General features: G+C 44.4%; 1 protein-coding gene across 1 annotated transcript in view; it reads right to left on the bottom strand.

Moving 5' to 3' along the window:
* Positions 1-12,197, bottom strand: part of TBX19 (T-box transcription factor 19) — a 383,843-nt gene that overhangs the window by 76,360 nt on the left and 295,286 nt on the right. The window contains exon 6 of the mRNA XM_069637357.1: positions 8,516-8,701. Within this exon, the coding sequence (XP_069493458.1) occupies positions 8,516-8,701 (186 nt within the window). The remainder of the gene's footprint in view (positions 1-8,515; positions 8,702-12,197) is intronic.

The raw sequence follows: 12,197 nt of genomic DNA, 5'->3' as shown, positions 1-12,197 counted from the left end.
ACTCAGATCTAGTAAACCCAAAGCCCACCTAAATAGATGGTTCACACCACAACTCAGAGACCTATGCCTCCGGAAAAGAAAAAGTGAAACAACTGGAGACTATGCCCCTTCATTGACAACAAAGCCAAACTAACATCTCTCTCCTCACAATACAAGAAGGAAGTTTGCCTGGCCAAACATAATTCGTACGACAATCGCATAGCCAAATCAAACTCTAACATGAAGGAACTCTTTACCATTCTAAAAGAACTAGAGTCACCAATAGCCACTCCCGATATCTGCACCAATGACAAATCCTGGTGTACAGACATTCAACAGGCACTAGCAAACAAAATCAATATGCTCCAAGGTAAAATTCAGCACAAAAAAGAAACACTGACTCTCCAAGATTCGTCCAACACCCTGCCGGTGAATGTTCCACCTACGGCTCGTAATAATAATTTATTTCACTTCACAAACTTGTCTACCCTGGAAGTAGAAAAACTAATTCTTTCACTCAATCCATCCAATTGCAAAGGTGACCTCTGCCCAGCACAATTTATAAAAGATGCTGCCAGAGACTTATCCGCCTTCATCTCCAAACTAATCATCACCTCCTTTACATCAGGTACCATCCATGCCAACCTAAAACACTTGTGGGTGCTCCCACTCCTCAGGAAACAAACACCAGACCCCCTCATCCCCACCAACTACCGCCCCATTAATACAGTACCCTTCTTACTTAAAATTTTGGATAAAGCTGTATATATCCAGATCCACAAACACCTAGAAGTGCATAAACTCCTAGGCGTTAGACAATCTGGCTTCCGTCCACTACACAGGACGAAAACTGCATTAATTGACCTGAAATCCCAAATCGACGCGCTGAGAGACAAAGGGAAGACAGCACTTCTGCCTTTACTTGATCTCTCAGCGGCATTTGATCTTGTAGATCATAAAATCCTCTGCAAACACTTGGACTCGGCTGCCCACTTCTCACTTGAGGCCATTAGGTGGATTGAGTCGTTCCTCAGCGAAAGAACTATGCGAGTATTCTCTCCCTTGGCAGCAGCAGACCCCATCCCCATCACATGCGGTGTTCCCCAAGGCTCGCCCACTCCATACAACATCTTCCCCAAACCCTTGTTTGATGATCTGGACCATCTAGGTATCACCTACACTAACTATGCAGATGATACACAGATTCTCCTCCCGCTTTCTGGGGATCACAGTAAGGACTCGGAGTTGGTGAACAGGGTATACCTTATCATCCAGGCCTGGATGGCCACTCAAGGCCTCTGCCTGAACGATGATAAGACCGAGCTGATAATCATGGGCACTAATCCTAACATCAAAAAACTAAGCCAGGAATTTTCCTCATTCAATATAGACGGAAATATCATCAAAGCCTCCAAGGAAGTAAAAACCCTTGGTTTCTACCTTTATTTCCACCATGTCCTTTGACAAACAGGTAAAATCCTTGGCCTCCACCACGGCCTACACCTGCAAGCTGATAAGAGCTGGCAAACCATTCCTCTCCAATGACAGCTGCATGATCTTAGCCAGAGCCTTAATACTCTCCAGAATCGACTACTGTGACGCCCTATACAGTGGCGCCAACAAAAGTACCACCCGTAGATTACAAACTCTACAAAATAACGCCCTGAGAGCAGCACTCGGCATAAATAAAAGAAATGAAATCTCCCCCATCCGACGTCACCACAATTGGCTCTTCACCAACAACAAAATACAATTAAAAATGATATCTGTGACCCACAAAGCCTTAAATAACGCTGCCCCTAGCTACCTCATAGACAAGATTCATAGAAGAACTTTTCTCAGACCCACCAGAACTGGCAATGTCAATTGCCTGTCAGTACCCAGATTCAGGCTCACCACGGTCGGCGGTAACAGTTTCCCAGTGAGGGCGGCCAAAACCTGGAACCTACTGCCACAACATCTGAGAGCAGACCAACCCTACCCACACTTTAGGAAAAATGCTATCAAACATATAATCTCCTCGTACCCCTAGTGTCCTCTCCTCCAGACTGCGACCCTATCCTGCCTTACACATCCCGCTTCCCATTGCAATCCTTGTATATGACTCTGTGAACAATTGCATACTGTAATTTATTCTCATCCTACTTTTTGATGACTCTACGAATATGTATATATTGTAATTTATTTTTAGCCCACTCTTTGACTTGCTGTAATACTCTATGCCTGTACATCTTGATGTAATACTCTATGCCTGTATATTTAGTAACCCAGTAAGCCTTGCATTTTCTTACTGCTGCGCCCTGCTACCCCCGGGTCTGGTGCGCATAAAAAGTGAATAAAACAAACAAACAAACAAACTTCTTTTTTCTTCAGAAAAAGCCTTACTGACACAAATTACTGGAGGGGGTGCCCGGGTGTGTGGCACGACTCTCTATCCCATCTTCAATATTGTCTTTTATGCAAAAGAAGTCGGTATATAGAGCCCCACACCCCTTGTATTTTCAGCAAACTGCATATTTGGTATGTCTAAGAACCTTCCTCAAGAATCTTTAGACATTGGACTAAATCGCCTGTAGGGTGCTTTGTGGCCTCTCTTAGAACAACAAACCAGTACGCCGGGCCAAACTATGTTTGAGGAGGTCAAGGCAGGTGATAAGGCCATCGAACTGCTCATTGAGGCCCAACATTGCCAGAATTGAGAATATGGTTGAACTGGTGGATGCATGTCGGCCACTGGCTTGGGGAACCCAGGCAAGTGAACTCAACTGTCCGAAGGGGAGCGCTGGTCCTGAACACCTCACAGAAAGATCTTGCATTGAAGCGGTGCGGGAATTATTTGATAAAACCTTAGACTTGGGGAAAGACATACTCCCTATTAGGGAAATGGATATATCAGGCACAGATGGTACTGATATGCGTGCTTGCCGCGGCAGAGTCTCTTACTTCAGTGGAATCGCCGGAACCCTCTGGTTCAATCCAGGAGGTGTCGAAGAGAAACCTCCATATGAAAACTCCCCATATGGGTAAAGGCCCCCATATGCCTGATATCTGCAGCAGCATGTCAATGTTGAGTATTTCATTGGCTCAATTTTTAAAACTTTGAGTCAATCAATGATAACATCAAGGACCAAGCTTGCCATGCTACATATTAAGGTTCTTTTCATAGAGGGGTACATTACAGCTCAGAAGGAAAATGGCCCTGTGGTCGTAAAAGAAACCCCTGAAGTATCCAAAAGCAAGTCTGGCCTCTCATCTCTTGGCCTTGTAGGGGCTGCCCCTTCCGGAAGTGTTGGGCTAAACATCTCTCAACACTTTAATAATCCCTTGTTGCTTATTGAAGCAGTAGAACTTGTCCCTGGAGCAGATGGTCTGGCCCTCAATGCCACTGAAGGATTGTGCAGGAGTGGGGATGCATAGAGGGACGAGGGGCAGCAGTTGGAAGGTCCCAAGCAAGTGGACCGTGACTTCATTACAGATCTATACAATGTCTCCATTCTTGAAATTGAAGCTGAAGAGACAGAGTCATCCCTGGAAGTGTCAAGAGATTACCGGATATTTGGTAGAAGATGAAGAAAAAAGACTGGAAGGGTCAGAAAAATGTGGAAGTCTAAGAACCAGAATACCATTGCACCAGCTAGATTAAATGCTGTGAGATAATTTTTTAGGAAACTGTCAAACACTTCTGCAAAAACTGGTCAGGTGGCAAAACGCTTGAGAACCCCAAATAATGGGGCTGGGGGGTCTCCCCAAGGGAGCCCGGGGTCTTGGTCTCAGAGTCGGCAGAGGCTGAAAGAGCTCTGGAAGTTGTGGCCCAAACTTTGATCTTGAGCTGGTCTGTCTACTGAACCGGAATCTGAGGTGGTGGCCAAAAGCAACAAACTGTCCTTTATTTTAATGAGCTTCGTCAAAGAACTGCTCTATGCAACATTATCAACAAATGGATGAAGCTCTAGTTGTGGACAATAAGAACATTACTTTCACATTTAATTTTCAATCTTTGTTTTCTTTCTTCTTGTTTCTTTCTTCTCTTCTCTTCAGTTGTAATTTTTTACCCTTTTCATATAAGTATTGGTGAAGGTTTGAAATAAACCATATGCCAAATTAAAAAAGCAACAACCATAGGAATGGTGTGGATCCTGTGTTCATGGAGTCGCTCATGCTGCTTGATTCCACCACTCTTATGAAAGTAAGGTTTCAAACCCTTGCCGACAAACGTTTGACAGCTGATGCCAGATTCCGGGCAAACCAAAATTCTGTTGTACCTTCCTTTGCTCGGTTTATCGAGAGCCCTAACTGTGCAGGAAAGTAAGCAAGAAGCTTTTTCGGTGCCTTCAGTAAAGCCCAAAAACATAATGCGTTTTCCACCAAATCCCAAATGAGCCCAGAACTGGAAATGTCGTTTGGAGAAAATAAGTTGTCAAGGAGGGCTTCAAAGAGGGGTCGGATCTCGAGAATGGGGGCAAAGAGGTAGAGTTCAAAATGACCCAAAAGATGAGTTCCGCTTTCCGCGCTTGGAAATATTGACAGACCGGGATGAAAGTTTAAGTCTGAACAGAAGAAACGTCCTGTCACTTTTCAACAGCTTTCCGAGCCTTCCGAAAATTCGTTCTGAGGATCTACAATTAATAGAATTTATTGACGAGGTTCATATGGACGCTGTCTACCTGCACAGTCTGTCAACTGTAGTCAAGCATACTTTGCTTGAAGCAAGCTGGAAATTTTGCCTGTTGGGCTACAACTTGACCCTTCTGACAGGACCTTGTTTGAAAAACTAGGAGGCCGCTGTTGACAATCTTTCTCTAGTGCTAAATCTGTTTACCAGGGGCCCGAACAGATGATGGTCAGGCCGCCATGAACACCAGAGGTGGAGTATCCGTGGGGCCGTATTCTACTGCTGACCCGCCAATTGACCTGAAACAGGTCTTGAGAATGACTGTCATGTCAAACAGCAGCCCCTCTACTGTAAGAATGTTGACAATTCCAAAGACCTTGTTTGCCGCTCCTTCTAATGCACTGGGAGGCAACAAGGTCTGAATTTGCAGTAGCTGATGGAGGACGGTTTCCCGGAGCTCCTGACCATGGCATCATGGAATACTAGGGCTTTCTCCCACTTGTTTAAAAAGGGTGTTGTTAACCTGGGCTTCAAGAGACTTGGTTCGTACTGAGCCGTCCTGGATGGCTTTACTGTAATTTGAAATCCCACAATATATGCCCAGGAAAGAGAGACCATCTTCAGGTTTACTATTTGCAGTGAGGAATGGAATTGGGTTGGAAATAAAATCTGCTGTTAATCCTAATCCATTAATGCAGAAGGTGACCTTACATTGGAACAATCATGGCTGCCAGTTTATGAGAGAGGGCAGAAAAAACATCTGTTATAAATGTTTACTGGAACCCAATTGAAATGGGCGATGAGTTCATTGAGGGGGCCTCCAACCTGATCAATGAAGTATACGTTGATGGGGAGGAGGGTTCAGTCATAATTTGTGGGAATTTGAACAACACTTACCTTAATGGTTTGGGGTTTATTAACCGTGTGGATAAAGTAAACCTGTCCCACTCTGAAAAAAGGGTGTTGGCTTGGTCTAGATTGATGGACTGAAGAGACATCCATCTGCCCAATGGTTGTTTCACCGTGTACAACCCGTGTAAGCCTACAAGGTCTAGAGGTACACAAGTGGCCATTATCAATTTTGTATTTGTTTCCGTGATGTTTCAAAGGATGAAAGACTTTGAGGTGGTGGAGTCCTCAGCGAGTGACCACAATTTTTTTAAATTACAATGGTTGGAGGAGGAAGTCAGGGTCAAGGAATGGAGGGGTCTGCCTGTGAAAGCAGAGAATGGACAGTGTAGACTTCGAATGCCAAAAAAGAATGTGGAGTCTTTGGTGGGCCAATATTCAGCAGGGGCTATTATGGAAGGAGGAGTTCTTTCTCAGGCTCCGTTGGACTACTCTCTGATCCTGCAGTCGTTTATGGTTAAGAAACGTGGCAGTCTGACCACTTTGGTAAAACATCGTCACATATATGACGACAAGGTGGTTGGGAAAAAAAGGGAATTAACAACAGTTTTTAAGAGGGTGACACCTCTAGGCCCAGAGCTATCGGTATCTGAAACCTGTATGTTGAAAAATGCTTACAAATACTGGCTTCGGGTCATAAACCCTCAATGCTTCAACAAAAGGCTGAGGATATGCTGAGGGCCATTAGCAAGAAAATTACAGGGGACATTTGGGGGTTAATCAAGGCCACCCATATCAGGAAGCCCGTCAGGTTAATGGGGTACCTGAGTCTTCATGAGTGCAACATTTCAAAAAGCTTTATTCTGCTCGATCTGTATCGGAAAATGTAGATGGCACCAGAAAATCAGGTGCTTGGGTGGTTTTGCAAACTAGTGAAGATATAGTGGAGTAAATTAACAGGACTAGTACTTCCCATGCCCCTGGCCCAAATGAGCTCACAAACAAAATGCTCAAGCAGGAACCGACCTGTGGACCCACTTCCTATGGATAGTTCTTGGACGGATTGAGCGTGACCGAGCCATTCCTGACTCGTGGACGGAGGCCATCATTGTCCCGATATTCAAGAGGGGCAGTAGGGATGATCTGAACAACTAGCGCCCTATTGCCATTCTGGATGTCATGGGGAAGATTTACGGCAATTGTCTTCTGAAGAGATTGAACGAATGGGAGGAAAGAGCTGCCCATTTGGATCCCCGATTAATGTTCTGAAGGGCAGGTCTTTGGAAGGAAGGACAAAGACATACGTGGCCTTTTTCGATTTAGTACAGGCTTTCAACAGTGTGAGCAGGCCAAGGCTGTCCGATAAATTGAAGAAATGGGGTTGCCCTGGGGACCTTTTGGAACAACTTCAGACATTACACATGGAAACTAGCCTGAGAATAAGGCCAAATAGAGCGTGCCTGCTAGCTGAAGAAATCTTGACAGTTAGAGGTTTTATGCAGGCCACCCTCTATATCTCTGACATTGGGATGACATTGAGTCAAGCAATCTTATTTCCTCCAAGGCTGGATGACACTCCGATGGACCACTTACTTTACGGAGATGATCTGGTCCTGATGGAACGGACGGCCATCCAATTGCAATGTCAGCTGACTAAATTGGGAGAATATATTAGGGAAAACGAGTTGGCTGTTAACATGGCTAAAACAAAGATATTGATTTTGGAGGAAGGGCAAATGAAGTCTACAGTGTGGTTTTGTTGGAGCCTGGGTTCATCAAGGGTGGAAGAAGTTGATTTGTTCGAATACTTGGGTGTTTGCATAAACCCAAGTAAGGTTGTGGCCAAAACTGAAGAGCTATTAAAGAACAGGGATAGAGTCTTGGCTGTGCAAAAGGGGATTCTGAACAGGCGATTTTACTGTTTTTCGATCATAACGCTGGTTGACTTTTATAAATTAAAGGTAACAGTGGTATTGTTCAGATTCGCTGATTTTCATCCACCAATCATTTGGCCCGTGGCCGAGGGTCTCCTTTGGAAGAGAGTGTTGGGCCTGCCGAGATCAACCCCTATTCAGGTGATTCATCGGGAACTGGGATTGATCTCCTTAAAGGGTGTGACTGAGTGGAAGTCTTTGTCTCTGTTTAGGAAGTGTATTTTGGAGACACTGTCCCCCATTTTCCGGTTATTGAAAGGTGAAATGCCATCATGCAGGGATAAAGTCCTCTCGAAATGGGAACTTTATTGTGGGGATCTATTGCGAAAAGCTTCCACCAGTATGGAAGATCTGAGAATGACCCAGACCAAAGTAGAACAGAATCTGTGGAGAGCAGACTGGATAGAGACCTTGGAAGCGGCAAATGACTTTACACATTGTTTTATATGTTGAAACACAAAGCAAGGGCAGCTGGTACACTTCCAAGGTATCTCACTAAATTTCCAAATAGCTACTAGAGAACCCAGTTTATGAGGCAAAGGTTTAATCTATTCCCCTCTGGTGAGGTCCTGGTCATGAGGTCTGGCAAGGTATTGAATGCACAATGTCGTTTTTGCACCCAAATTGGATCATCAAAGCCATAAGTCACTGATTGTTATTTTGCACATCCTTCACAGTTTTAAGAACTCGGCTCTTTGCAAATTTCCTGAGCAGAACAAGCACTTTGACTCCAGAGGACTGCTGGAAACTTTTACTAAGCGGGGAATGTTTTTCATTGGTTTTCTCGGCAGTGTCTATTTTAAACAGTATAGTAAAGAAATCATGAGGACTTTGCTGTCCATGCCAATGGTCTTAATGGGTCTATATATCAACCCATTTGTGAGAGGGGGAAGTAGCTTTGATAAAAAAAATGTTTTATGTGGATGAAGGTTTGTAAGGATTTTAAGGATCTTATATAGGAGGTTGTGAAATGATGAAATGTGATGTTTGTTTGTCTTGTTTTTGCATAGAGAATTGTAATAAGCCAATAATGCAATAAATGAATAAATACATAAAAATAAAAGCAGCCTTTCAGCATAATGGGAGACATATTTTATAGCCTTTAATGCACGACTTTAGTTGCAGACTACTATATACATACCTGTGGATTGATTCCGATGTACATAAGAAGAAGAGTATGGGGAATTTCGATGTCCTCTGACGGCAGTGTAGTGCTCACACCCGTGGTGGCTATTTGGGTTATGCAGAGGAAAGGTTCCTGCATACTGATAGTTAGGACTTCCTGGTGTACACATGGCATCTGGACTGGGAAGTAGCCAACCTCCTACTAAAGTAACGGGAGAGAATATAAAAGCAAAGGTCAACGATTGCAAAAGCTGGTGGTGAATCAGAAGCAGAGTTAGCCAGTCAGAGAGACACAGTAGTGCAAGGGGGTCCCTAAAGGATTCGGAAGCACAAGATGCGCATGCGTACCATGTCGGCTACTGCAGAAGTGATCAGGGAAAATAGGTTAAGACAAGGCTCTGGTAGAACTAAGCAACAAACATGAAAGTAACCCTATGCCGTGTTATTAGGCGAGTATGGTGATTTCTCAGGACGTTCCGTGAGTGGAGGATGGGTACGCCGTAGATGAACCCTGAATAAGAGTGCTAAGCTAACCTCAGAGGTTGATAGTCACACACAGGAGAGGATAGCGATAGCGGTTTCCTGAAGTCACCAGGATTCAATGTTGGGGTAGTTGGCCAAGAACAGACAGGAAAAGGAAGTCAAGCAAATGAAACCGTCCTGAAATAACATGATTACACATTTCAGAAATGAACATAATCGTGCTCTAGTTTTTAATAAAACATTTGTCTGTGTGATGTTTATTGATCCTTACCTTTCACAAGCGCATTTTATGTCTCTGCTGTGTTTTTTAGTGCTATGATGACCCTGATGAGGCGATAGTGTGCCATGTAGAAGTGAATAAAGTAATGTAACGGCCTAAAGGATTAAGAAAAAGCAGGACAGGATGCAGGCAAGGTTGAAAATGTGTATAATAAAATCCTGTGTGATGCAGTACCACTTTGGAATTTTGTAAAATGGTAGCCGGTATGAACCTCCAGGGTCAACAGTCAACAAATCGTACTATGGACGATGGCCCGCAAGGGGTTCACCACAGTAGAAGGATCGGGATGGGATTTAGTCTCTTGACGAATGCCAGAGAACGGACCTGGACAAGCATTTAATGGCAGCTTGCCCTCTATGTGCTGACTGGATACTGTTGGGTAGATTTCCCTCCGGCACTCCATAGACCCGTATAGCCCCATGGTGGGCTTTGGAAGGTTAAACGTTGAAAAGGGCTTTCATTTTCTTATGTTTGTGTTAATTCCCACCAATTTGTGGAACCCATTTGCGGTGTTTCAGCCTGTCCATAGACAATCTTCAGACATAGAAAGGCACCACACATGGCTGTTAACAAGGAATTTGCAGTGAGCGGAATAGCCAGATATTTGCTATTTGTTTTAGCATTGTGTATGCCACCACATACCTGGTTCAAAGCATTAGAAGGGCAATTTGAGATTTCTCTGCAGTCAAAGATTAAGGTGTTGTCATATAGCTAAGTGGTTAGTGCAAAGGACCAGCAGACCAGAATGGTGTCCAACAGTTCTTCAAAAACCTTCCCAACTAGTCTTTGCTTGACACATAGTCTCTGGTCAGCCTCAGTCTTAAAGGTTTCCTGCACCCTGCTTCATTTTGTCCCTTCGGTAGGGTGACCAGATTTAAAAAGTCAAAAACCGGGACAGAGCAACTAACATAAAAGTAGGACTACCTCTTGAAAGTGGCTGTCAAGGCACTACACTTCAGAAATGGTTGGATGAGAAGGGGGTTTAAGTGTTACTGTTCAAATAAACAGATATTATAATTATTAATTCATCACAAACTAGCACTATCTTAAGCTGTAAAATGCAGCATTTCTTCTGTGTGAGATTGTGCATTCATGCCTGTCAGCTGTGAAGACCGACTACCAAAAACCGGGACCACTGCAGTTTCCAATGGAAACAAAATATTGAGAAAGGGGGACAGAGCAGCAAAAACCGGGACAGTCCCGGAAAAACCGTGACGTCTGGTTGCCCTACCCTTCGGTCCTTCCTCTCAGTATCAGATTTAAGGGGTTCTCGCACTCTCCTTCTTAGTGGTCAGCCTCTTTCGTGGACTGCTTGTGAAGATGTTGCTGCATTTCTTCTAACAGTGGCTGTTATAAGGCAAACTTCTCGACAGGGCTCAGGTAGAACCAAAAAGGTAGGTTCTTCTCTCACCACATGTGGGAACTTATGTAGGGCCTTGTCACCTCCCACTCCCAGGCTCCTCCTCTTTACCCTTCCTGTCACTTCTCCAGAACTTGTGCTGCTCTGGCTCTCAATGTTCTGTCACATGCTAATTCCTCTTCCTACCGGGTGGCCAACCCCTTCAGATTGGGGTTTTTCGCCTGGCTTCTCTCTGGAGACAACTGGTCTCCTTGATCTTTCTTATGATATCTGTCTACTTGTTCCGTCTGGTCTTCTCCAGCTTTCTCCTGATTTTGTTCTACCACCACCTCCTTCTCTTCTCATGCCACCAAGTTGTGATATTCACCCACCTCCTTCTCTTCTGCTGATGTTCACCAAACTGCTTTATCTCCTCCTTCCACCTTCACCTAATTTTCACAACCTCCTATTTATCTCTGACTACGACCCACTATACAAACTCCTCCTACCATCTAATTCCAATATCACCAATCTGCACCAACTGCCTGCCACAACCATTTTTAAACACCCACCCTATGTGATTTAGAGTCTGGGCCTATGTAGCCCTGCACTCACTCCCCCTAGGCTGGACTCCCTGCGAGGGTCTGCACCGGTGACAGCAAACTGATGATAGACTTGTTTTGGCTGAGGCCAATACGTTCAGCTGGACACACTGACTGTAGAGGAAGCCTTTAAATGGATTTCTATGTACCAGTGTTAACCCTGGGAGCTGTGGCATGCTACTCCACTGAGGCCAACACTCGAACACGTTTATAAGTAGTTGTGTCAGTTCTCCAGCTTTCCTGGTGACTGCTCTGTTTGTGGAGCGACTGCTGACACGGTCTGCGCAGTCTTTGATATTACGTGAACTTGCTCAGTGAGCTACATAGGGAATTTCTACAAACTACTAATGTGTGGGAAAGCCTATGAGTGAGGATTTGTATGACATTCCAAAAGGACACTGGTGGCTGAGTGGGTTCTGGTGTGGGACAGTGATCACTCAAGCAACATATTTTGTTTTACTGGGAATTCTCAGATTCGCAAAATTCTTAAATGGCCAGGGTCAGTGAAGGGGTCCTATGGGAAACAGGTATGTTATTGACCTTGGACCCAGGTATCTTTTTGATGTTTGTAAGAAAAGCATGATTGTTGATATGATTCTAGAGACTGTTCCCTACCCAACAGACCCAGGCATTCTCTCCATAACACACCCTCCCCTTCACCCGCTTACTTGGGGGAGATACTCTGGCCTCCGTGTTCACCCCACTAGAAGTCACCAGAATCAGGCAAGAGACTTTGTCACAGTAAATGTCACCACTGCCAACATCTTCACTTTGCAAAGATTTAGAACAAAGCCATTTTCTTCTGTGAAGAACTATGCAGGATGGACTCCCAAAGGAGGCGAGATTCTGCTAGCATATTATCCTGTTCATGGTGGGTGTGGTTCTTCTGCAAATTGTATTCACAATATGATCTTTCTGTCACACCAACGCATGGTCACAGGAAAAAAGTAACAACCTCAATCGGTTTTGGTCAGCCAGTATTTTATTTTTGGTC

Source organism: Ambystoma mexicanum, chromosome 7p (assembly GCF_040938575.1).
Source record: "Ambystoma mexicanum isolate Mex_15411 chromosome 7p, UKY_AmexF1_1, whole genome shotgun sequence".
In the NCBI taxonomy this organism is placed as follows: Eukaryota; Metazoa; Chordata; class Amphibia; order Caudata; family Ambystomatidae; genus Ambystoma; species Ambystoma mexicanum.
This window is presented reverse-complemented; position numbering and strand designations above follow the sequence as displayed.